General features: G+C 43.2%; 1 protein-coding gene across 6 annotated transcripts in view; it reads right to left on the bottom strand.

The window, feature by feature from the left end:
• Positions 1-26,441, bottom strand: part of ADAR (adenosine deaminase, RNA-specific) — a 51,345-nt gene extending 24,904 nt beyond the window's left edge. For 2 of the 6 annotated variants that reach the window (XM_010838338.1, XM_010838340.1), the window contains exon 1: positions 26,392-26,441. In XM_010838338.1, the coding sequence (XP_010836640.1) occupies positions 26,392-26,433 (42 nt within the window). In that variant the 5' untranslated portion in view covers positions 26,434-26,441. The other 4 variants (XM_010838339.1, XM_010838343.1, XM_010838342.1 and 1 more) reach the window with 4 other exon arrangements.
• Positions 26,442-27,984: the final 1,543 nt, after the last annotated feature.

Here is a 27,984-nt window from a genome sequence, read left to right as displayed (position 1 = left end):
GACCAACCTAGATAGCATATTCAAAAGCAGAGACATTACTTTGCCAACAAAGGTCCGTCTAGTCAAGGCTATGGTTTTTCCAGTGGTCATGTATGGATGTGAGAGTTGGACTGTGAAGAAGGCTGAGTGCCGAAGAATTGATGCTTTTGAACTGTGGTGTTGGAGAAGACTCTTGAGAGTCCCTTGGACTGCAAGGAGATCCAACCAGTCCATTCTGAAGGAGATCCGCCCTGGCATTTCTTTGGAAGGAATGATGCTAAAGCTGAAACTCCAGTACTTTGGCCACCTCACGCGAAGAGTTGACTCACTGGAAAAGACTCTGATGCTGGGAGGGATTGGGGGCAGGAGGAGAAGGGGACGACAGAGGATGAGATGACTGGATGGCATCACTGACTCACTGGATGTGAGTCTGGGTGAACTCCGGGAGTTGGTGATGGACAGGGAGGCCTAGCGTGCTGCAATTCATGGGGTCGCAAAGAGTAGGACATGACTGAGCGACTGATCTGATCTGATTTTCTTAATGGCACATACAGTCACATACGGATTGTAGCGTATCTCAAAGGTGATTAATAATATTGGGTGCCCTAGAAATTACACTAACGTCTCTACTCTCAATGGTCTCCATGTAGTGCGTGGGGGAGACTGCAGTCAACTTGAGAGAAAGCCTCTGGGGTACAAGGACTACACTTCAGTTATAGTAGCCGGCACAAAGCTGATCCTGAGCCAACATCTGCATGAACAAGCCATCGCTGGTTATGCAACTCTTCACCTCATCACTGCTTTTCTTGCTCCTCTTGCTGCACACCCCCCCAGGGCTGAGGTATTTGTGAGTACAGTGAGTGCTCGGTTCACAGGACTCAATTATGGGGACTTCAGGGGATTTCTGATTAGCTCTTTGAGTGACCTTGGTGAAAGAACTTTGTTTCAAAGTGGCTGAAGTCAGTTTCTAGCTCAATGCTTTCTAGATTTAAACTGCTGCTTCTTGGCCAAAATTTGTAAAATATTCGAATGTCTATTTAAAAAAGAGTAGAACAAATCATGACACATTCAGGCTATGGAACCGTACTCACAGTTTTCTAAAAAATGTGTTATCTACTTAGGAATGATATAATGTTAAATTAACAAAGAAAGCAAGCTGCAGACAAATACGTATGCTATAATGCCTTTTTTCATAAACAAAAGGGAAAAAAAACCATGAATGTGTATGCATGATAGAAAGAACACAGAGAAAAGAGACAAGGAAGGGAAACACAAATTTGTTAACAACAGTTATTTTAGAGAAAAATTAGAGGGAGATTATTAATTTTTCCTTTATACCCCCTAAAATTTCCTAAAAGCCAAACCATCACTTGAGAACAGCCCCGTGGAGAGTTACTGAGTGGGACTGAGAGCAAGAAAGGAGGAAACCAACCCACACGGTGATCATTCTTAAATCCTTCAACATCCCCCTTCACCCAACTTCATGCCTATGTATATATGAACTATGTGACAAGTCACTTATGCCTTTCAAAGTCTCCCTTTAATCTATTCTCACATATTTAAGGTTAAGAGAGAAGCCCCCACCTTTACCACATGGGCTCCACAGGGTAATATACTGGTTTGCATAAAAAAATGCTTTTCCCACAAGTCAAGTGTCCCTAATTCTTTTAAAGAAGGGAAAAAAAATACACGTATACATACATGTATGTACACGCGCACACACACATATACACACATGTACATACACTTTACATGTATTTAAAATTAAGGTATATTTATATACAGTAAAATGTACCCATTTTGGTGTATAATTCTGAATTTTGGGAGAAGGCAATGGCACCCCACTCCAGCACTCTTGCCTGGAGAATCCCATGGATGGAGGAGCCTGGTAGGCTGCAGTCCATGGGGTCGCTAAGAGTTGGACACGACTGAGCGACTTCACTTTCATTTTTCACTTTCATGCATTGGAGAAGGAAATGGCAACCCACTCCAGTGTTCTTGCCTGGAGAATCCCAGGGACGGGGGAGCCTGGTGGGCTGCTGTCTATGGGGTCGCACAGAGTTGGACATGACTGAAGCGACTTAGCACTCTGAGTTTTGACCATACAGAGTCAAAGCACACACAGCCCTCTTAACTACCACTGAGATCAAGATACAGAACATTTCCCTTTCCCCAAAACGTTTTTTATGCACTTTGTAAACAGCTTCTTTCTCCACACACAGCTCCTGTTGGCGACTGGTCTGCCTTCTGTCCCTGTAGGTTTTCTTCCAGAATGTCATCTAAATGGACTCGTATGCAGTGTTTTAAGTCCAGCTTCTTTTGCTCAGCATCATGGATCTGAGATTTGTCCATGTTGTTGCATACAGCAGTATTTCCTGCCCTTTGCGGCTGAGCAGTTTTCCAGTATATGGATGTATCCCAGTTTGTTTAATTACCCGTTGAAAGACACTAGGGTTTCCCAGGTTTTAGAGATAATGAGTCAAGCCACTATAAACTTTCTCTTACAGGTTAAGGAGGAGACGCTCAAAGTCAAGCAGGCTGTCCAAGGTGGGGGCGCGGGGGTAGGTGGCTAAAGGCAGGACTGAGCCGCCATGGGGTCCTAGCAGAAAAGCAGAGGGGGGCTGTCTTGACCTGGGCTCAGGCCTTGGTTCTCTGGGGGAGGAGGTGCATTTCCCTCACAAATCCTCTTCCTCATCTTCCCAACACAGAGTTAATAAGCATGACACAAATTTCTGAATTCCTAGAATAGCAATTTTGCTTGGCAAGAAAACACAAGCTCTCACACAATAAGCATATGTCAAGCAGGAAAACAGGGACGTGGGGGCAGGGGGGAGGGGCGGGAAGGAGGATAAGATGAGCCCAGGCCAGCAGGTTGCAGGCGCGCCGGCTCTGGGCCCTGACCCCAGGGGCTTACCTGTCTTGGGTCCATGGCGCGCCCCAGGCATGTTCCGGTGCCCGCCCGCAGCCAGCAGCGCGACCCTCCGCAGCTGGACCTTTGCCAGGGCAGGCCGTGGGCCTCCCAGACGCAGGGGGCGCCTCTGGAGTCGACTCAAGCCCCGGGAGCAGGGAGCCGGGAGCTTCAAGCTGGGAGCAGGGCTGGGAAATGGCTCCGGTTCAATTTCACTTTCGTTTCTTCAAACGGACCTCCCTCTTTGGAAAGTTTGGCCGAGGGGCGGGGCTTGCGCAAAGGAGCCCGAGAAAGTCTGGTTTCGCTCCGATTACAAGTTTAATCCTTTCCTTGCATGAGAACTGGGCAAGATACGCTTTCTTTAGAAAAACAGCTATAAAATACTGAGCTCATAAATCCCTCATGGCTGTCTCAGGAATACACGGGATAAAGCAAACTGAGAACAAAGCCCCCCTGCGAAACCTAGCACTGGAGAAAAGAGTCTGGGGCTCTGTTTTCTTACTCCCAGATCCTCTCTAAGGTGACCACGTGTCTCTAAAGTGGAAGGGGGGCCCAAAGCTCTTCAAGTGACTAACTCTCCTCACTGAACTATTTACCCATACTCGAGCATATTAACTGATGTTGTTGCAGTTAAAAAAACGGAAAAGGTCTTTTTTCCCTTGCCCTGAGTTTCTTTTTTTAACTGTTTCTGATCTGTAGTCAATAACCAAGACTAACCTGATTTGTAAATTAAATCCTGTGCCTCAGACCTTGCAGGAGCTACCTTCTGCATCTGTTATCTTTTAACTCTGTGCTAATCACATCCTGTGCTTGGTGCTCACCTTTCTAGCACTCTTTGCAGACCACTCCTTGTAGTTCTTTTTTTTTTTTTTTTTTGCATTATTACAGAAAGGAGGCCACAGTACAAGTCAAGAAAGACTGTGGACCCAACAACTGGGCTACCAGACAGCAGCCAATGACAGTGCAAGAGGAAGAATACAAGACCCTTACACCTTTGCTCCTCATCACTGACCCCTGACTGTGAGCCTCATCCGCGGAATCCAGATTCCTCCCGGGAGGGGGTCACAGTTCTTGAAGAACAAGCCTACTCTGCTCTCCCTTCCACTGGCTGAGGATTAAAGCCACCTTTCTATTTCCTCCAAACTCTGTCTCTGTATTTTTTATTTGGCTTTAGTGGGCAGACAAAGCCAAGATCTTGGCTGCATCAACATGACCACATAACAGCCAGCATGTAGTAGCAAGATAATAATACCAGCAGCTGACTTAAGGATCTACATCACAAAACCATGCCAACCTTTCAGCATCCATCCAGGCAAGGGTGAAGTCCTTTACATGCCTCATCTTTTTTTTTTGGCGAGCCCCTGCAGTGGAAGTGGGAGTCTTAACCACTGGACAGCCAGGGAAGACCCACCTTATCTCCTTAATCTTCACAACAGCTCTGCAAGGTGGGCATTATTCCCAAATTACAGATGTGGAAATGGAGGCTCCACTAGGGCCATGCTGCTGCTAAATCCAGGTGTGAGTGCAGAAAGTCACTCTTCATTACCACTCTACACTCCATTATGTTACATGATGGCTTTCAAAAAGGTAACTTTCGTTCATTGATTTCATGATCAGGCTTATATACTGCTCTATTTTGTCCAAGATGTCTAGGAAAAGATAGTTCTAATGCTCAACAGCTCTCTTCCCCGCTCACCTGTGAGAATTTTCCTTTTCTGTATTTCATTTCAATTTTATCCCCACTGTGTGAATGAAAAATATTGCCTGCTGAATCAGTTAAGCAAAGGATGTTGCAGCTATCAAGTCATCACATTACTATCCCCATAGTGAGCCCTGAGGGAACTCAGGCTAAAAACAATGCCCACCATCCATCCAATCATCCAACTCTGCAGCCCTCTCCACCATGTCATGGTGCCCCTGGAGGACACTCAGGATGAGAAAACACAGGCTATATCCAGTTTTCTTTAATTAACAATAATTTCTTGGTGTTCTGACTACCTGGTCTTTGTTAAAATAACTCCTATGTATCCTGGCACCTCCCTTATCTCTGGAGCAGTCTCTCAGAGTTATCTGAGAGGCTGTGTCCTGGGCTTAAGTCCTCAGTTTTGTCCGCTGAATAAAACGCAACTTTCAATTTTTAGATTGTGCATTTTTTCAGCGGACACTGCTTATGAGATTTACAAGGCAGTGCCTTCACAGCACCGTCTCCAGCTGACGCCCTTTCTCGCCATCCTCTCACTCCATTCCCCCAGCTGGTGCGAGCCCCCGCCCCCGGCCAGCTCACATTTCTAGTGTAGTGCTCCTTCCCTGTCAGTGCCTTTGTGCAATCTAGTCTAGTCTTAAATATACTTCCGCCACAGCTTCTGGTGAAAGTCTTTCAAGATCTGCTTCAAATATTGTCTCCAAGGGAAGCTTTGCCCCACTTTCGGTGGGGGAGGGGGTGCAATTAGTGGTTCCTGATTTTGTGCTTCTCTCTTACTCAACACTTACCCCTACTAGAGCACTTTCACCATCCTCTGAAAATGCCTCGTCTTCATTCATTTAACAGAGACTTCACTAAACACCTAACACACGCCACACACTGTGTTAAGCACTCAGGACATGAGACAAGTAAGAGTCCTGCCCCGTCAGCCAACAGTCAGCCTGGTGGGGGGACTGATGTTTCACATGATTGTCACAGTGTTATGAGCTACTTGTCTATATATCTGCCTTTAGAGCTGTAGAGTCTTCTCCTGGGGCAGGGAACTCCCCACAGTCCCTGATAGTGGCCTTCAGGGGGCTGGTTAGTTGACTGAATAACAGACTGCTCTGTAGAAAAAACAATGGGGAAAACAGGGGCACACGAATGTCACAAGAGGAAATTAAAAATATCAGTACACATAAGAGACAGTGCTCTATCTCATCACATTAAGGAAATGCAAAGCAAAGCCTCAGTGAGTTACTGTCCATTATCAAACAAGCACTGTAACCAGCTGATGAGAGCATGTGAGAGCAAGGGTGCAGAACAGCTCCTAGTTAGACAGGAAACCTGGCAAAGGGGTGAATCTACACAGCCCGCAATTCAGCAATTTCACTCCTAGACCAGGACACACATATAGCAAGCTGGTAGTTGCATTATTCATATTCGCTCCCAACCTGAAACCGCCCAAATGTTCTTCAAAAGGAAAATGGATAAATGGTGACATCTGCCTATGAGAGAATATTATACAGCAACAAAAATGAAAGAACCATAACCACATGCAACAAGGTGATTAGTCATCTAAACGTGATAATTAGTGAAAGAAGCCATATACATATGACACGGTTCCACTTGTAAGTCCCAAGCCAGGCAAAACAACTGTAGTATACTCTGCATCAAAGACAGGATGCTGGTTATCTCTAGGGTAGGAAGGAGAGGTTTTGACTGGAAAGGAATGTTCTGGGTGCCGCTGATATTCTAGTTCTTGACTTGGGTGGTGGCTGCATACGTGGCTTTCCAATAATTCATGAAGGCACACGCTGATGCTTTGTGCACCTTTCTGTATGTATGTGCTGTACTTTACAAGTTTAAAAGGTTAAAAACAACAGTAAACTCTTCCTGTAGCAATTCCAGTGTCTTCTCTTTTTCATTTAAGTAAAATGAGTTATGTCTCATCTCTGCTTTCTTGCCTTCAAGCTAAGCAATCCCAAGGCCTCTCACCCTTCCACAAGAATGATCCAGAAAAGCACCCATCACAGCTACCGTGCAGGGAAGCTGCATCGCTGTTGCCTCCGTGGCTTTGAATCGAATGAACCCAGGACGCACGGGGGAAGCAGGAAGGTGAAATCGGTTTCCTAAACAGAGTCGGTGTATGCCTTAAAAGAACAACTGCTCTGGTCACTTAATCTCAGCAGCTCGGTAACTGCAAATAGTCTTATTCATAAATGTTTCATCTCCTTGCCCTCAGTGATTGTTTCAGCTCCCACAGGGTCGTGAGGTGGTGACAGCAGTCTTTGTGCTGTTCTATTGTAGGGGCCTGGCGAGTTGGATGAAGTTCTTTTAAAAGTAATCTAAAGTATTAATTAATAACACTTTAGTTGCAGTTAATTTTCTTGTTGATTGCAAGAAAATCAGAGATGAGCAAACATGGTCAAGTGTGAAAGTGTTAGTCGCTCAGTCATGTCTGACTCTTTGTAGCCCGCCAGGCTCCTGTCCATGGAATTCTCCAGGCAAGAATGCTAGAGTGGGTTGACATTCCCTTCTCCAGGGGATCTTCCTGACCCAGGGATCAAATCCAGCTCCCCTGCATTGCAGGCAGATTCTTTACCATCTGAGCCACCGGTGAAGCCCACACATGGTCAAAGCCCCCCTAAACCTCCACTTCTAATTCACCAGTGCTTACCCTTGCTGTTTCCCCTGTGTATCCAGGCTCCAAGGACACATATATGCAGCTCTCCTAACACAGGCGCTACTTACCTCCCCAGGAGCTTGCGACTATCTGCTGCCTGGCAGTAGCCCCAAATGCGGGACTTCCTGTGAACATACTACCTAAGGTTACTTGCTAACAACTGCCTAAGTGATAAGAGTTCCTGTCTAGAATTCGGTATTACTCCAAAAGCCCCCCATTCAGTGTCCTCAGAAATCTGGCTTCCACATAACACTGACAAGCTCTGGCTCCATGTGCGCCTTTGGGGACCTGGCCTTGCCCAATTATGGGGAAGGACGTGTTATCATCTGGACTACTGGGCTGGTTTCTGTTTCTAGACCCTGCTACCCTTGTTTTTGAACTATATATATAACTGTTAATCTCACTTTGTAATGATTGATTTGGCTTGTTGTGGATTTTCTGTTTAACCTGACTACGTGCGTGTGTGCACGCTTCAGTAGGGTCTGACTCTTTGTAACCCTATGGACCATAGCCCATCAGGCTCCTCTGTCCATGGGAATCTTCGGGCAAGAATACTGGAGTGGGTTAGCATGCCCTCCTCCAGGGGATATTACCGACTCAGGGATCAAACCCGTGTCTTTTGCATCTCCTGCTAGATGGTTCTTTACCACTAGCGCCACCTGGGAAGCCCCTTACTGCGTGCAGGGATGCGTGTTTACAAAACAGTCTTTCTAGTCTGTCATTTCCCATAACCAGACTTTTCTGCACATATGGGCTATATCCAGTTGGATCATCTATCTCCCTACTGTAAAGCAGACGTCTGCAAACTCCTTCAATATTTGCTCATACAGCAGATACTGCAACAAAAATGGACTGCCTGTGAACGTGTGCGACTGAACTTGCAGCACATTATCAAAAAAGTAATGAATTACTGAGTTATTTTAAATACTAGCACACTATTTTAGAAGAGGATCTGCACCTAAATAAACTCATGTTCTTATCTTAACTCCTAGGAAATACGTGACAAGCAATTCATAGAGTCGCTAGGCATACATTTATTGCCTTTTTTTGTTGTTTCAATATTTAATCACTGGGTTTTTTATTCTACTAGACAGCTACTGCCACATCAACATAATTTTCACAATTCCCAGGGTCTTCCTATAATAACCTGACTTGCTTTGATAACCTATAAGGCTTCCTGTGGGCAGAACAGTGAAGCCGCCCACCTGGTTGAGCAGTGCTCCCCAGCTGTCTTTATGCTGATGTATATTCTATTAAGGGTATTGACTAGACTGGCTTTTGAAGTTACAAGAAAGCAAGAGACGCCTCAGGTACCCCCGGAAAAAACACAGGTCTCCAGAAGTGGCCTCTACCTGCTCAAAGTTACCCAGTAAATGAAGGAAGAAAAATAGTATTTATCAACTATCTAGAGGCATTGTGGTAAGCATTATATTTTAAAGATATACTACTACTAATGCCCAAATAACATGAATAGTAATGGCTTACACGCCTGCGCTGAGTATTTTACACGTAAGTTTAAAGTGTGAATGTACAATTAGTCTCATAAACACTGCACACACACAAGATAACTACATGGCTTGTGGTTTTATGCACTAAGTCCTGACACCCTGAAACCACGTCTTCTGTGCTAGGCTGGTCTGGCAAGAAGGACCTGACTGAGCTAGTTTGGCTCTGGCCAGAGAGGCTCAGCTACTGGTCCACATTTGGGTTCCACTGAGTCAAAGTTAGACTGTTAGTCTAGTTAGAACTAGACATGGAACAACAGACTGGTTCCAAATCAGGCAAGGAGTACATCAAGGCTATACATTGCTACCCTGCTTATTTAACTTATATGCAGAGTACATCATGAGAAACATTGGGCTGGATGAAGCACCAGCTGGAATCAAGACTGCCAGGAGAAATATCAATAACCTCAGATACGCAGATGACACCACCCTTATGGCAGAAAGCGAAGAACTGAACCTCTTGATGAAAGTGAAAGAGGAGAGTGAAAAAGTTGGCTTAAAACTCAACATTCAGAAAACCAAGATCATGGCATCCAGATGGGGAAACAGTGGAAACAGTGGCTGACTTTATTTTTCTGGGCTCCAAAATCACTGCAGATGGTGACTGCAGCCATGAAATTAAAAGACACTTGATCCTTGGAAGAAAAGCTATGTCCAACCTAGACAGCATATTAAAAAGCAGAGACATTACTTTGCCAACAAAGGTCTGTCTAGTCAAAGCTATGGTTTTTCCTGTAGTCATGTATGGATGTGAGAGTTGGACTATAAAGAAAGCTGAGTGCTGAAGAATTGATGCTTTTGAACTGTGGTGTTGGAGAAGACTCTTGAGAGTCCCTTGGACTGCAAGGAGATCCAACCGGTCCATTCTAAAGGAGATCAGTCCTGAATATTCATTGGAAGGACTGATGCTGAAGCTGAAACTCCAATCCTCTGGTTCCCTGATGAGAAGAACTGACTTTTGAAAAGACCCTGATGCTGGGAAAGATTGAAGGTGGCAGAAGGGAACGACAGAGGATGAGATGGTTGGATGGCATCACTGACTCGATGGACATGAGTTTGAGCAAGCTCTGGGAGTTGGTGATGGACAGGGAAGCATGGGGTCCTTGCAGTCCATGGGGTCTCAAAGAGTTGGACACAACTGAGCGACTGAACTGAACTGAACTGAGTCAAAGTCCAAAGAGGGGACCTTCCCTCTCACTCTTGCCTTCTCTCCGTTCTCTCCCCTAGGACCTAGCCTATGAGTGGCTGGGCTCAGTCCCAGCTTCCAGCAAGGGCAATGTCCTCATCTCCATGGCTTGTAGGAAGCAGAGGGGCCAAGTCCAATACTGTTGGAGGCAGGCCTGAGGGCAGCCCCTGTCCCCCTGCCCCTGAATTCTGCAGTGTTTCCAGGGGAAGTGGGCAGAAAGCCTTTGCTTTCTTTCTTTACTTTTTTCTTTAAGCATCTAGCCTTAATTGACCAGTTTTTATCCTGCCTTCACAACAGTATTAAAGGAAATGTAGCTTGCCCACTCCCTGTAGATGAAAGCTGAGACTGAGGAGGAGACTGGGGGTCAGTAGGAGGAGGCAAGGTTGAGGGGCTTTTGTGGAACTGAATTTCAGTGGATTGACTTTCTGGGAATTGACCTAGAGCCATTTCCAGGTGACCACAATTTTCTTCCCAAAAGGAAGGAATAAGGCTTTGCTAGATTGAGGGCAAGAGAAGAAGGGGGTGACAGAGGATGGAATGGGTGGATGACATCACTGACTCAATGGACACGAGTTGAGCAAACTCAGTGAGACAGTGAAGGACAAGGAAGCCTGGGGTGCTGAAGTGCATGGGGTCGCAAAGAGTCGGACACGACTTAGCGAGAGAACAAAAATTCCTAACATATGTCTTTAAAAGCATTTCCTTCAGCATTGACAAGTTCAGGAAAAAAAAATTTCCATCTATGCATACAGTGGAGAAGGTGTGTGAAGACATGGCAGAAAGAGATTTGAAGATGCAGGCCTTGAAGATGGGAGTGATGTGGCCACGAGCCAAGCAATGCAGCCAGATACCAGAAGCTGGAAGAGGCAAGGACTGACTCCCCCCGAGAGCATCGAGAGAGAGCACTGCCCTGTAAAACTTGCATTTCAACCCAGTAACACTACTGACTTCAAGCCTCAAGAACTGTGAAAGAATAGATGTCTATGGTTGTAAGCCACCAAATCTGTGGTCATTTGTCATCATAGCTGCAGGAAACAAAGACACCATCCTCCATAGATTGTGCCAATCAGGGAGCTCTGGGTGAAGGACTAGCACAGACCTTGCTGTGCAGCCAAGATTTCTGCATTTTGGGGGCTATCACAGAAAAGGTGGAAAGAGACCAGCTGGCATAGACAACACACGCACAGTCACGATTCCCACTTTTTAGTTAAACAGCACCGCCTTCTCATTTCTGTCCAGCAATTTTCTTTTGTTTTATTTGAAGGAAAGGTTATTTCTATAATATAACAAAGACTACTGATCATAAACCAACAGCCAATATCATATCTAAAATGGAATAATTAGGAATTCCCACTACAACAAAAAATAAAGAGGGCCACCATTACCACCATAATCTTACTTCCTCCATTCTGAGATGTACTCCAGACATTTCTGACTTTGGGATGTGAATTACATATTGTTGTTGTTTAGTTGCTAAGTCATGTCTGATTCTTTTGTGACCCCATGGACTGTAGCCTGCCAGTCTCCTCTATCCATGAGATTTCCCAGGCAGGAGTTCTGGAGTGGGTTGCCTTTTCCTTCTCCAGGGGATCTTCCCAACTGAGGGACCAAACCCATGCCTCCTGCATTGCCAGGTAGATTCTTTACCACTGGGAAGCCCATGAATTATATGCATGGATATTATATATTGGGATATTGCAACTAGTAGTCCCTAAAACTATTATTAAATTGATAACATGTTCTTATGCTCAGTGGTCTTAAAATCAAAGAAATATGGTATTTAACATTATTCTGAAAATCCTAGCATATACTGTAACACAAAACAGAAGAGATAAATTGACAAAAAAAGAAAGAAAAACATTTGCAGATGATATCATAATCCTAGTTGATACAAGACGATTGAAACTCTTTGGATCACCATCAAACTCTTTGGATCACCAAGGAATATGGCTGGATGTAAGAGAAATATACAAAACACAACACTTCCTTATATGAAAAACACTATATTCTTAACAGCAAATAAAACATTTTAAAAAAGGTAAACAGAGACTTCCTGGTGGTCCAGTGGTTAAGAACCCGCCCTGCGATGCAGGGGACGTGGGTTCATTGCCTGGTCAGGGAACTAGGATCCCATCTGCTTTGGAGCAGCTAAGTCCATGTGCTGCAGCTACGGAGCCCGCATGTCCCAACTACTGAACACGCGCCAAAATGTAAGTCTGTCTGCTGCAATCAAAGCCCCCACATGATGCAAGGAAGGTCCTGCATGCCACAACTAAGATCTGAGGCAGCCAAATAAATAGACAAAATATTTTTTTTAATTAAAACTAAGAAGGGAAATATGTGAATAATTCTAAAAAATGTGAAGAGCCTAATGTATGAAAATGTGTGGAAAAGTACGAAACTCTGTTGAGGAATAACTGTCTTAAACAGAAGGATACATCAGTTACAAATGTGATGGCTAAACAGTTTATGACTGCCAAATCAAACAGCAGTTTAACTGCAAATTCTAATGAGGTTAGGGGCAGTAAGGAGTGGTTGCCTGACAAAATGATTAAAGTTCAAGTGCAAGAAAAAACAAGCAAGGATAGCCAAAATACTTGTTAAAAAGAGGACAGCCATACTGATTAAATCAAAGCAGTGCTAGTATAATACCAGAATGGAGCTACAGAGCAGAACCACATTTCCTAATAGGCCCTAGTGTGTGTACAGATCCAATGCATGACAGGAGCCAAAAGCAGCAGCAAGGGGAAGATCAATTAGTCTATATATGGAGCTTGGCTGGTTGATAGGCTTTCTAGGACAAAAAAAGATCTATTTAACCCTCATATACTGTTGGTGGGAATGTAATTTGGTACAGCCACTACGGAGTACAGTATGGAGGTTCCTTAAAAAACTAAAAATAGAGCTACCATATGACCCTGTAATCCCACTCTTGGACATATACCTGGAGAAAAACATGACCCAAAGGGATGGTGGTGGTGGTTTAGTTGCTAAGCTGTGTCCGACTTTGGCGACCACATGGACGGTAGCCCACTAGGCTCTTCTGTCTGTGAGATTTTCCAGGCAAGAATACTGGCGTGAGGTTGCCATTGATATATGTACCCCAATGTTCACTGAAGCACTGTTTACAAGCGCCAAGACCCATATGGAAGCAACCTAAATGTCCATCAACAGAGGAACGGATAAAGGAGATGGGGTACACATATGCAACGGAGTATCACTCAGCCAGGAAAAGAATGAAGTAATGCCACCTGAGCAAAATGGATGGACCCAGAGATTGTCATACTGAGTTAAGTCAGTCAGATACAGAAGAAGAACTATCATATGACATCCCTTATATGTGGAATCTAAACAGAAATGATACAAATGAACTTACTTACAAAACAAAAAGAGACTCACAGACTTAGAAAACGAATTTACGGTTGCCAGGGCAAAGGGATAGTTAGGGAGTTTGGGACGGTCATGTACACGCTGCTATATTCAAAATGGATAACCAACAAAGACAGCACATGGAACTCTACTCAAGGTTATATGCCAGACTGGACTGGAAGTGGATTTGGGGGAGAATGTGCTGTGCTTAGTCGCTCAGTTGTGTCTGACTCTTTGTGACCCCCATGGACTGTAGCCTGCCAGGCTCCTCTGCCCATGGGATTCTCCAGGTAAGAATATTGGAGTGGGTTGCCATTTCCTTCTCCGGGGATCTTCCCAACCCAGGGACCTAACCCAGGTCTCCTGCATTGCAGGCAGATTCTTTACTGTCTGAGCCACAGTGGATACATGTATATGTACGGCTGATTCCCTTCACTGTTCACCTGGAACTATCACAACATTGTTAATCAGCTATACACCAACACAAAATAAAAATGTTAAATTTTGGGAAAAAAAAAAAACATTGACTTAAAGCCTTTATTGTTGTTCATTCGCCCAGTCACGTCCAACGCTTTGTGACCCCATGGACTGCAGCATGCCAGGCCTCTCTGTCCCTTATCATCTCCCAAAGTTTGCCCAAGTTCATGTCCATTGCATCAGTGATGCCATCCAGCCATCTTATCCTCTGATGCCCTCTTCTCCTTCTGCCCTCAATCTTTCCCAGCATTAGGGACTTTTCCAATGAGTCAGCTGTTCGTATCAGATGACCAAAATACTAGAGTTTCAGCTTCAGCATCAGTCCTTTCAATGAGTATTCAGGATTGATTTTCCTTAAGACTGACTGGTTTGATCTCCTTGCTGTCCAAGGGACTCTCAAGAGTCTCTTCCAACACCACAGTTTAAAAGCATTAATTCTTCAGTGCTCCACCTTCCTTATGGTCCAGCTCTCACAACCATACATGACCACTGGGAAGACCATAGCTTTGACTACACGGACCTTTGTCGGCAGAGTAATGTTCCTGCTTTTCAACACACTGTCTAGGTTTGTCATAGATTTCCTGCCAAGGAGCAAGAGTCTTTTAATTTCATGGCTGCAGTCACCATCCATAATGATTTTACAGCCCAAGAAGAGGAAATCTGCCACTACTTCAACCTTTTCCCTTTCTATTTGTCATGAAGTAATGGAGCTGGATGCCATGATCTTATATATTTTTTTAATATTTAGTCTTAAACCAGCTCTTTCACTCTCCTCCTTCACCCTGATCAAGAGGCTCTTTAGTTCCTCTTCAGTTTCTGCCATTAGAGTGGTATCATCCGCATATCTGAGGTTGTTGATGTTTCTCTTGCCTTGATTACATCCAGATAACGCACCCAGCCCATTTCTCATGATGTGCTTAGCGTATAGATTAAACAAACAGGGTGACAGCAGACAGCCCTGTAGTATCCTTTCTCAACCTTGAACCACTCGTTTCATACAAGGTTCTAACTGTTGCTTCTTGACCTACATACAGATTTCTCAGGAGACAGGTAGGATGGTCTGGTATTCCCATCTCTTTAAGAGCTTTCCATAGTTTATTATGATCCACACAGTCAAAGGCTTTGGTGTAGTTGATGAAACAGAGGTAGATGTTTTTTTGGAATTCCCTAGCTTTCTCTATGATCCAGTGAATGTTGGCAATTTGATCTCTGGTTCCTCTTCCTTTTCTGAATCCAGATTGGACATCTGGAAGTTCTTAGTTCACATAATGCTGAAGCCTAGCATCTAAGATTTTTAAGCATGCTCTTACTAGCATGGGAGATGAGTGCAACTGTCCAATGGTGAACACGTTCTTTAGTACTACTTTCTTGGGAACTGGGAAGAGGATTGACCTTTCCAGTCCTGTGGCCACTGCTGGGTCTTCCAGATTTGCTAACATATTGAATGCAACACCTTGACGGCATCATCCTTTAGAGTTTTGAATAGTTTTACTGGAATTTCATCACATCCACTAGCTTTATTAACAGCAGTGCTTCCTAAGGCCCACTTGACTTCACCTTCCCTAATGTCTGGCTCTGGGTGGCTAACCACACCATCATAGTCATAGGGTTCATCTGGACCTTTTTTATACAGTTCTTCCATGTATTCTTTCCATCTCCTCTTAATCTCTTCAGCTTCTACTAAGTCTCTACCATTTACGTCCTTTATTGTGCCCATCTTTGGGCAAAATGTTCCCTTGATACCTCCTATTTTCCTGAAGAGATCTCTAGTCTTCCCCTTCCGTTGTTTTCTTCTAGTTTTATACACTGTTCATTGATGAAGGCCTTGTCTCTCTGTGCCGTTCTTTGGAAATCTGCGTTTTTGGGGATATATCTTTCCCTTTCTCCCTTGTTTTTCATTTCTCTTCTTTCTTTAGCTATTTGTAAGGTCTCCTCAGATAACCACTTTGCCTTCGTGCTTTTCTTTTTCTTTGGGGTGATTTTGTTTGCTGCCTTCTGTACAATATTATGGACTTCCCTGTCCATAGTTCTTCAGGCACACTGTTTACAAGTTCTAATCCCTTAAATCTATTCAGATCATCAGCTTCTCATAGCCAAATTCAGGCTTAAACTAAAGAAAGCGGGGAAAAACACTAGGCCAGCCAGGTACAACCTAAATCAAACCCCCTATGAATGTGCAGAGGAGGTAAAGAATAGATTTAGAGCCTTGCCTGATATTAATAAACCAAAATAAATTACAAACGGATTAAAGGATTATTTGTAAAGCATTTTGAATAAAAACACTGAAAAACAAAATCTTTGGGTATGACTTGACCTGTTTCACAGGAATGGAAGACATCACAAAGGAGAAGACTGACATCTGTTTACTGCAGATAGATTTTTGTACTTCAAAATAGTGACACGATGTTTGAAAATGTTCACAGTAAAAAGTTTTTAAAAAGTAATATAAATTAAAAAATGGAAATGAACAGGGAATCACAGCTATGCACAAGACAGAGTTAATCCGTATGTATGTATACATAAAGCCCATGTACCTGAAATAAGACAGCACGCGCATATGGAGAGCTCATATGTACCAGCGTGTGGTTTACCCTTTAATTTTCACAACTGCCTTATAAGAGAGGTGCACTGTTCCTGTCCCCATGGTAGAGCAGGGGAAGCTGAGGTGGACCAAAGTTGTTTAAGATAACTAAGTCAGTACTGGCAGAGCCAGGATTCAACCTCAGGCACTTTGGCTCTGGGGCGGGTGCTCTTGGCCATTACACTATGCCGTTCCCACTAATGCTGCAGTCGACAAAAAGCCAATTCACAAAAAAGGAAGTGCAAATGCGTGGGGAGATATTCAATCACATTTATAATACAACTTACATTTTCATTCATAAAATCAGCAATTAAAAAAAAAAAACCAGTGCCAGCTGGGGTGACTCCATGGCTACCTTCACAATCTAATCTTAGATTCTAGGAATCCACTCTGGCCCCCTCCAAAATGTTCTCAAAGATGGTTAGGTCACCATCACCTCCCTTCTTTAACCCTTTTTTGGCTATCTGTTACCCTGGCATAAAGGCCCAAGTCTATAACAAGGGCAGCGATTCCCACTCTCCAGCCAAGCCTATCCTTTCATGTCACAAAAAGCACCGTCCATCCTGTTTGCTCAGTAGCCACAGAGCACTCTTGCAGCCTTGAAAAAGCCATGCTGTAGACTCTTTTCTCCTCCAGTCCTGTCCCTATGCCAGAAGGCATATGAACCTTATAGTATCTATAACCCTAGGAAGCTTCCTTCATAATACTTAACAGTAGCTATAGTTACACAACTGCATGATCTTTGTCAGTCTGTCCTGAGCAGTACTAGTCTTGTACCCTCATGACCCAGTACAGTGCTTTGGCTGTCAAAGATATTCCACAAATATCTGCCAAAGGAATATACATTAATGACTGAAAGAAAAAGAAAGGAGAAAAGTAAAAAATAAGGAAAGGAGGAGAAACAGGCACCCTCCTAGATGGTGGTAAGATTAAGATGCCTTCTTTTTTTTTTAACAAAGCAATCGGACAACGTGTGTCAGAAGTCTTAAATATATTAATAACGCCATGCAATAATCAACAATCATTATTAATATTGTAATCATATTGCAACATAATTATTAATAAGTATAACTAATAGTGCAATCATAAAAACCTACCTTTATTTATTTTTTTTCATAAAAACCTATCTTGAGGAAGATAATTTGAAATCTAGCACAGAAATTTAGGCTGGCTATAGAATTGCATACAATAGCAAAAAACTGAAAACATCTTTAATGTCCAAAACTAGAGATGTGGTCAAGTAGCCTGTGGTACAGTCATAAATTATACAATACATAAAAGTCGTATTTATGAAGAGTTAACGCCATGGAAGATGTTTAGTTCATTATAGGGGGAAAGACATAACATTTAAATAGAGAACAGTTAGGGTTTTGAAAAACAACATGACTAAGTGGCAGACAGGGCTGAGTGCCTGCCCGGGAACTCTGCCTTCCTTCCTGACAGACCCCTGGTTCTGGCCACAGTCCTTGGAGAAGGCCAGGCTCCCTCCCCGGGGTCAGAGGACGGACCCTGATTAGCCTAATCTACCCCGGTTTTGGCAGTTCCACTCCTCTTGCCAGTGATACATGTGATACAACTCTGGCCAGCAAAACAAAAGGAAGTCTGTCAGGGGCTTTCTGTGACAAAAATTCCTTGCTGTGAATAAATGGTGCCCTGAGGATGGCAGAGCAGAGGGCTGGGACAACGTTGAGTTGCTGTATCAACCTTCCCTGGAACTGCCCTATCTGTGGGCTGACCAACACAGCATCATGTGAAAGAGAGCAGAATGTTCACAATGTCTGAGAGGTGGGATTACCAGGCATTTTATTCATTTTAATAGCTTCTTCAACTTTCAAGTTTTTTATAATAAAGCATCAAAGTAAGAGGGAAAAAGTTAATAAGAAAAAGATAACTACCTACTGTATGAACCTCGCCTGGAATAATCTCAGTCTAGATGAAAACAGCCATGTAAATAAATGATTAAGATATGATGAGATAAAATCACAAAATACCACATCATAGCTATTTGTCTGTTGTTGCTGAGTCGATAAATTGTGTCTGACTCTTTGCAACTGTAGCAGACCAGGCTTCTCTGTTAAATAAAAAATTTTAAAATCCCTCATAATATCTAATGGTGAGGATATGGAGAAACTAGAACTCTTATACACTGTTGGTGGGAAGGAATGTGAAACAGTACAACCACTTTCAAAACTGTTTTGCAGTTTCTTCTAAGGCTAAATAATGCAAATACCCTATGGCTCAGGCACTATACTTCTGGGTACTTACTCAAGGAAAATGAAAAGAGATGGTCACAAAAAGACTTACACAAGAATGTTTATGGAACCAGGAACAGGGAGAAGGGAAGAGGGAGAGTTGTTTAATGGGTGCAGAGTTTTAGATTTGAAAATGAATAACTTCTGGGACTTCCCTGGCGGTCCAGTGGTTAAGACTGCTTCCACTGCAGGGAGCCTATTAGAATCAATGCCTGGTCAGGGAACTAAGATCCTGCATGCTGCATGGCCAAAAAATATAATAATTAATATATATTAAAAGAAAAGAAAATGAAAAAGTTCTGGAGATTGGTTTCACCACGTGAATATACATATACCATTGAACTATACACTTGAAAATGGTTAATTTGGTAAATTTTATGTGTTTTTTCACCACAATAAAAAAAGAAGAAAAAGAATGTTCATAGAACTTTATTCTTGATAGCCACAAACTGGAAACAACCCCAGAGTCCAGAGACTGATGAATGAATTAAACAACTAGTACGCAAGCATAAAGCAGATAGTGACACATGCAACGTGGTTGAACCTCACTAAAAGAAGCCACACACAAAGTACATACTGAATAGTTCAATTTACATGACATTTTAGAGAGGCAAAAACTGATCTATGATGATAGACATCAGAACAGTGGTAGCCTCTGGGTATACTGGTAACTAGAAAGGTGCATGAGGGAACTGTCTGCAGTGAGGGAAATCCTTTATCTTCTTGATTTGGAGGTAATTAAATGGGTATCTGTATTTGCCAAAATTTATTGAATGGTATTCAGTGAATACCATATCATATTCATAAAATGTTTATTGTATATGATTATATCTCAAAAAGAGATTTAGGGAAGTTTTGAGACGAGGGAATTGGACGAGGCTAAATTCATCATTTTGACTACACTGAGAAGCTGTTAGCCGAACAAGACTGCTTCTTTAAACCAGATCAATAGCAAGAGATAAACATCTTATGCAGCAATTTATAAAATGCTTAATTTAAGAACATTAAAATGATTACAATTATACATATATTTGAAGTCAGTTTTGTGGAGTAAGCTTTGATATTCTACTAAATTTAAAAAAGGAAAAATATATGATACATACACACTAATGTATCTTTAAAACAAAACATAGACCTTTATTTAATTAAAACTGCTTTTATTTAAAACACTGGACAGAGTGTTGAAAATTGCGCTTTCTTCATTAAGTAAGAATAACTGGAGCCTATTATACAGAGTGAAGTAAGCCAGAAAGAAAAACACCAATACAGTATACTAAGGCATATATATGGAATTTAGAAAGATGGTAACAATAACCCTGTGTACGAGACAGCAAAAGAGAAAAAATAAAATAAAACACTGGACAATATTTTCATCAAATACCTTGTTAAAATCTGAAATAAAACCAAATATTAACTTTTTAGTCATATGTCAAAAAGCAAACCTTTAGGACACAGAATGAAGAAAAAATATTTTTAAGCGTACAAAGGAAGAAATCAAAAAGGACAAAATTTGTCTACAGGAGAATGAAAAACAGGTTTTGTATATTTAATAAAGCCAAAATTTGATAGCAACCAACCAACTGGAAGGGTATTTACAGCACATAAGAGTTTTTTGCTTTTTATAATCAGCACATACTCATTTTTTAGATAATTTGTATAATTTATAAACAAAATCATTTAGAGACAACAAGCAAATAGACAAAATCACAAATTAACAGAATTTTTAAAATGGAAATAAAAATGGTTAACAAAAAACAGTTCAAACTAAATCATAACCAAAAGTGCAAATTAAAATGAGACACTATTTTTCAAGTTAGCCAAGATTTTCCTCTTTCAGTTAAAATACCCAGTCCTGGAGAGGGCAGGGCTAGTCAGGGGCACAGGGAATGGAGAGGCATTGCAGTGTAAACTCAGATTGGCGTGTAAACTTGTACTCACTTTAAAAAAATAATTATTTATTTTTAATAGGAGGATAACTATTTTATTTGGAGAAGGAAATGGCAACCCACTCCAGTGTTCTTGCCTGGAGAATCCCAGGGGCGGGGGAGCCTGGTGGGCTGCCGTCTATGGGGTCGCACAGAGTCGGACACGACTGAAGTGATTTAGCAGCAGCAGCAACTGTTTTATTAGTGCGCATGTATCATTCTGTCATACATCAACATGATTCAGCCACAGTCTTACTCACTTTTAAGGAAGCAAATGAGGACAAGAAGGTACTGCAGCTAGGTAGAAGGGAGGCCCAGATATTTGGGGGTGAGAGTGGGGTTAAACAACAGCCCTCTCACCTCCAGCCTCTAATGGTAAGAAAATTACTTTTTTTGTGTAATTTTGTTTCTTCTTTAGAACAGGAGGGTATCACTGCTCCGCTTTTTCTGTTGGGGCTTAGATGTGGCATGAGTAGGGTTCCCTGAAGATGAGGCACCAGGAAGATGGATGTGGGTTTGGGCCCTCCCTGGGAGAGGCCCAAAGACCAACACCTGAGCAGCCGCTGTGCTGAAGGCCAGACTGCACTCTGTGCTGCAAGTCCCCCCACATTTGGCTCTGCCACTCACCCCAAGCCAGGGTGCTGTTCCTGGGGAGCAGCGCTGGGCACAGCAGAAGCGCCTTGAGATGGCTATGGAGAAGGCAAGGTGCAGATCGGCGTGCAGAACATCTGGGTGAGAAGCCAAACAATGACAAGAAGATGGAGTATATTTTATGTAAAAGTCCAAGAAAAGGAAGGGAGGAGATACACACCAAGCTATTAGTAGTAGCTGTACCCCTGGAGGGTGAGATAAGCTGGATGGAAAGGGGTCTCATTTCGTTTATAATTTCTAGTTTGGAATTTTTTTTTTAAGCCTCTTTTGAATGTTTGGGTATTAAAAAAAAAAAAAGGTTTAAACTTCACAACCCTTGATCCCCAAACTCCAGTCAAAGAATGAATTGTTAAGGGACTTAAAACCTTCCCTGGCTCATTGTAAGTGCTCAAGGAAATGTTTTAAAGATAAATACTCTAAGGGGGGGGGGGGGGCGGGGAAAGACTCAAACTATGGAAAAAAGCCTTAATATCCTACCTATCATAGTTTAGACTATGAAAAGACTCTTTAAAGTCCCTTGGACCGCAGGGACATCAAACCTGTCAATCCTAAAGGAAATCAACCCTGAATATTCATTGGAAGGACTGATGCTGAAGCTGAGGCTCTAATACTTTGGCCACCTGGTGTGAAGAGCCAACTGATTGGAAAAGACACTGATGCTGGAAAGGATTGAGAACAGGAGGAGAAGGGGACGATAGAAGATGAGATGGTTGGATGGCATCACTGACTCAATGGACATGAGTTTGAGCAAATTCCAGGAGACAATGAAGGACAGGGAAGCCTGGCATGCTGCAGTTCATGTGGTCTCAAAGAGTCGGACGGGTCTTAGCAACTGAACAACATCATAGTTCAGGAGGGTTTCAGGGGGTGAAATATCTCACAGGGTGGAATTTCCAGGTGGCTGTTCCTTGGGGCTTGACCCTTCACCTCTGCCGGTTCACATGCACACGGGGAGACAGGTTCTGCCTTGCTGGGATGGCACCTGCATACCTGTGTTTACAGACATTTACAGTGACAACTGTATCTATCATGCAGATTAATAATGTTGATTAATCCTAATCAACACAGTGGCATCATTTTCTCCCTGTGAGTAGATTTTCAGTTATTCTCAATAAACACTTATTAAGCACATACTATGTGCCAGGCACCGTCCTAGACCCTAGAGATACAGTGGTAAACAAAACAAAAATTTCTTTCCTCATTATTTTCATGAAACTGATGTTTTAGTGAGAAGACAGGCAACAAACAAATATACAATGTCAATTAGTTCTAAGTGCTAAGAAGAAAAATAATGCAGCTAATTTCTTAGCTAAGTAAGAAATACAGAGCGCACAGCCTCTGTCTTCAAGGGGCTCTCAGTCTAGCAGAGAATTGACCCGAAAATAGACAGTTATCAAAGAGAAATCAAATCCACAATGGGGTTGTGCTCAGGGGTTTATGTGACTTCCTAATTGATGGAGGTCAAAGAAAGCGTCTGGGAAGAGAAGCATGGCCTGAACCCAAGGAAGTCAATCAGCCAAAACAGTGTGTGTGAGTGTGTGCATGCACACACACACAACCCAAACAGCAGACGCAAAGGCAAGGAAAAGATAGAAAGAACGCGATCGATGCCATAACAAAATAACAATGTGCGATGGACAAACAACACCAGGTGGCTTCACTCTAGCTGAAAGACTCTGGGAATGCCTCAGAGAAGTGGGATATGAGCACACATGTCAGCACAGATGCCTATGCACGCACACACACTTGAAGCAATCATTGGTGTTTTCACCTGCCTAGTACTTACTTCTGCACTTCCCATCCCATGCCGTTGTGGAAGAAGTTTCACTCCTGCCTTCAAAAGTGGGCCTGTGACACAGACTTGCCTAATCATGGCATCCGTTGCTCCTTGTCTACATGACTAGTTTACAATGCTAGAAGTGAGCTATAAGGTCATAGGCTTGGGGCTGCCAGAAGTCACCTTTTTCAATATGAACAGAGAAAACAGCAGAAAAGAATGAGGGCAACAAACAAAAAGAAGCAGAGAAAGGCAGGGTGAAGAGAGTCTTCACGGCATCATTTCAGTCTCACGATCCAGCCATGCCTGAAGTTCACCTTTGGACTGCCTAGTTAAATAATCAATCCTTTTTTGCTTACATTAGGTTTCCGCTATTTACAGTTAGATTAGCATATACCCTTCTGGGGAAAGAACTTCACTCTGTGTGTGGTGGTGGTGGGGTACAAAGGGAAAGGAAGGATAAATTATGTAAAAGCATCTCTCCCATTAAGGCTGATAAACGTGATGAAATAGGTGACTTCAGGACATCTGGGAGGGTACAGAAGCAGCAATGAGAGCTTCCTGGGTGGAGGAACTGAGAGTTTATTTGTCACAATCTACATGGGTGGATTATGCAAATCTTCCAAGTTCCTAATAACTCACCATACAGCTGAAAGTCATCTTCAAACTGAGAAACAACACAGAATAGCTGATCAAAAACACCAAGAATGTCATCTGTTTAAAACCCATTTACTATTCCCACATGAATGCACATCCATCACAGACCTTTCTCAAATACTTAATTTTGTGACAAACTTAATATTGTGAATTCTCTAACCCTGATACCAAATGATCATCCAGTGTTCTCCAGGAAACTTAACTCAAGCAGCTGCACTCACTATGGTCCAAGTCTAACAGATGTTAGAGCAAAATAAACTGCTGTATCTCAAGAGATCACTACAAAAGCCCAAAAGCTCAGATCCTGTGGTTGACATATTTGAAAACTCAAATCAGTTGGTCACAGATAATACCAGTCGTGGTCTGAATCACAGCTTCAAATCTTTAAATCCTCAAATCAGAAGAAAGGTCACATTACACCCTGTTACAGTATAAAAATAACTAGCTTAAAGGAAACTGTCTTAAGCAATGTTACTCCTGGCTGAAGTAACAATATCTGGAGATGTTTTCTTCTTTCCAAGTATCTATTGTGTGTCTATGATCCCAGCACATGTGCCCATGAGCCTTTCCTTTTTGTCTGCATGAAAAGGCCAAATCTTGGTTCACATCTGGACAACGCTGGGCAAGATGTAAAATACAAGATAATTTATCACCGGACAATGAGATGTTATTCTTAGAGCAAATACTGGCCCTCTAAACTCTGCTTATGCCTCCCTTCCCCCACTACACTAGGCTCACACTGCCTGGGCTCAAGTCATTGAGAAATGTTATTCAGTTGCTAAGTCGTGTCCAACTCTTTTTGACCCCATGGACTGCAGCACGTCAGTTCTTCACTATCTCTGGGAGTTTGCTCAAATTCATGTCCACTGAGTTGGTGATGCTGAGAAATAACAAGACCCAAACCCCATAGAGCCTGAGGGCCTGGGTTCAAGTTCCAACTCTGCCATTAACTAGTGTCAGAAACTTGGCTAAGCTCATCTTCTGCATCTGTAAAATGGGAATTATATTTATTATAGCACTGGGTTGCTGGAGGGATTAAATCAATTAGTGTCTGTAAAGAGCCTGGTTACAGGGTCACACACCTAGCAAGTGCTCAATAAAGAGAAGTTACAATTAAGAGATAGAGAAGGAAATGGCAACCCCCTCCAGTAGTCTTGCCTGGGAAATCCCATGGACAGAGGAGTCTGTTGGGATGCAGTCTATGGTACTGCAAAGAGTCAGACACGAATGAAGCAACTAAGCATTATTAAGAGAATAAAGTGAGGCTTAATCTTTTTCCAGTTCTAAAATTTGATGATCTACTGTAGAGAGATGGTGGGTTTCTAGTCTCCCCACCCCCATCCCAACTCTGCTTTATCCTATCTGGCAGAATAGCAAATATTCAGAATAGCAAAAAGTTTCCCTGCTTTTCAAGCAGCTGTACCAACAGGAAACCTTCAGCAAGGAAGCAAGTTCAAGTCATGGGTGCTTGGATCTTACTAATAATAGCTAGACACTTCAAATTCTGACAACAACCCTGCAAGGTAGATATAATAATCCTCATTTGTAGATAAGATCAGGTAGGAGTAGAAAGGTTAAATAACTCAGTCACTGTCATACAGCTGGCAAAGCAGACCTGACTCCCAAAGTTCATGCCCTCTTTCTACTCTATTCCCTCCTCTCATACAGTAAGCACACCCAACTATGAAATAATGAAATAATGGAAAAGATATTTCAGGATCTCTGACACAATGGGAACAGGCTTTCTTTAGTAAAGAAAGAAACTGGCATCATCACTCACATTTGCTGGGCAATTTGTTGCTCCTGCGTTCTCCCTCCCAGTGGCCTGTTCTAGAGATCCGGCCTCCCTCTCAACATCAGCCACTGTGCAGGCCTCTGTGTGCACATCCTCCTCCCTTAGCAGCTTAGGCTCTGCTCCCTCCCTTACCGCAGGCTGGGACACCCCGACACTGCGTGGAGTATCCGGTGACAGGTACTAAGGCCTTTTTGAAAGACAAGTTTCCCAAACTCTGACATCAACACGTCACACCTGAGGCAGGCTTACCCTCTAGCGGGGCCCAAGAATCAAGCCAGATGAAGGAAAGGGAGGTGACGCAACTAGGCTTCCTGCACCAAGGCCAGAGCGAGGCGGAGCGCAGTGTCCGTGACCCCGCAGTGGGCTCTACACGGCGGACGCCTACGCCTTCCCTGTGGAAGGCACGCCAAGGGCGGCGGATGTTATCCCAGGGATGAGGCGCGGGCCTATGCAGTCAGAGCTGAAGACGCAGAAAGGAGCGGACCGGAACGAGTCCCAGGCGCCTCGCTCTACTGTCACTCTCCCTCAGGCGAGGGAGTTGGCGAGAGGAAAACAAGGGCCTTTGGTACCCAGCTGTTCGGCTCTGGCTGGCACGAGCGCCAGAGCATCCGTGCGCAGTCTCTGCCGCCCACACCCGGAGCAAGCACACGAGCACTTGGCCCCCGGCGATCACCTCCCCGCGAGGCTGCCGAGCCCCGCCGCTGCCCGCGACCCCCGCCTCCCCAACCTGGCCCTGCGGCCACCCTCAGCCCACCCGGGCGCCCCTGAGCTCCCTCTTCCAGTAGCGCCCGACACTGGAGCGGCGGTGGGAGCCGGGCGTTCAGGCCACAGAAGGTGATGGCCGGGAAGGGAAAAACCTCTTACCGGGTCCTGTAATTCTCCGGGACACAACTCGACACCAGAGACAGTCACTGCCGCCCGGACCCTCCCCCCGCCCTCCCCCACCACGTAGCCCTCTCTACCTTCAGTCTGAAATCAATGGCCCTGTCGCGGATTGGTGACATCACCGGCGCGCCGGGCGTGGGAGGAAGCACCACGTGATTTTTCTCTTTTGTTTGCGTCCTAGTTAAGCTAGGATTTTGTTGCTGCTTTCCATGGGTTTTTACTGTTCTGTTAATGGTGTTGCTGTAGGCATGGTGCGAATAGGTACTTGGGTTTGGGATGCTGCATTTTTGCTCTTGGCCTTGATTAAACTCCTCAGTCATTCATAACGTAGTTAGGCCGGAAGGCCTGGATGGTAGGTGGGTACCATCTTAAAAAAAAAAAAAAAGGATCTCAGCTACACTGGATAAGTTAATAATGCCCCCAAACCAGTAGTCCTTGGATAGAAAGTTCAGATTAAGTATTTTTAATATGTTATAATGAACGTTACCTTTAATTCGGCCTTTTTGCCACCCCAACTGAGACAAGAAATATTACCAATAATTTAAATCTTCTAAGTGGGCCTCATACTGTACCACTGCTTTCCCCTAAGAAGTAACCTCCATCCTGACTTGTGTTTACACAACTTTTATATTGCTTTCATTTCTTTTCACATTTATGTACATTATTAAACAGTATATTTTAAAATTAGTTTTGTGTGTGTGTCTGTTTATGTGTGATGTTTTTGAACTTTGATCTACTGTTCTGGACATTTATTTTAACAAACATATTCCTAAGTTACTTAGTCCATTCAGGCTCCTATAATAAATACCAAAGATTTATAAACAGAAATTTATTTCTCACAGCTCTAGAGGCTGAAAGTCAGGGTGCCAGCATGTTCCAGGGAAGGCCCTTTTCCTATTGGCAGAGTTCTTGTATAGCAGAAGGAGTTAGGGATCTCTGTGGGGTCTCCTTTATAAGACTTTGAATTCCATGCATGAGGCCTCTACTCTCATGAGTTAAGCCAAAGGCCCCACCTCCTAATACCATCTGTTGGGCCTTAGGATTCCAACTTATGAATTTGGGGGAGAACACAAATGTTGACCATATCACTAGGATTCATTCTTGTTGTTGAGTGAAGTTGCATTTCATTCATTCTCAGGGCTATATAACAAGTCATTCAATTTTGTGGGTGTACCCATTATTCATTCTCTGGCAGCCTAATATTTATGCAATTTCCAGTTGTTGGGTTTTTATTTTGTATATATACAAGCCATATATATATATACACACACAAAATATATATTTATAAGGAGAAAAGGAAAGACATAAGCATCTGAATGCAGAGTTCCAAAGAATAGCAAGAAGAGATAAGAAAGCCTTCCTCAGCAATCAATGCAAATAGAGGAAAACAACAGAATGGGAAAGACTAGAGATCTCTTCAAGAAAATTACAGATACCAAGGGAACATTTCATGCAAAGATGGGCTCGATAAAGGACAGAAATGGTATGGACCTAACAGAAGCAGAAGGTATTAAGAAGAGGTGGCAAGAATACACAGAAGAACTGTATAAAAAAGATCTTCACGACCCAGATAATCACGATGGTGTGATCACTCACCTAGAGCCAGATATCCTGGAATGTGAAGTCAAGTGGGCCTTAGAAAGCATCACTACGAACAAAGCTAGTGGAGG

Source organism: Bison bison, unplaced genomic scaffold (genome assembly GCF_000754665.1).
Source record: "Bison bison bison isolate TAMUID 2011002044 unplaced genomic scaffold, Bison_UMD1.0 scf7180017864093, whole genome shotgun sequence".
Taxonomy (NCBI): domain Eukaryota; kingdom Metazoa; phylum Chordata; class Mammalia; order Artiodactyla; family Bovidae; genus Bison; species Bison bison.
Note: the sequence above shows the minus strand (reverse complement) of the source record. Positions and strands in the feature narration are given on the sequence as shown.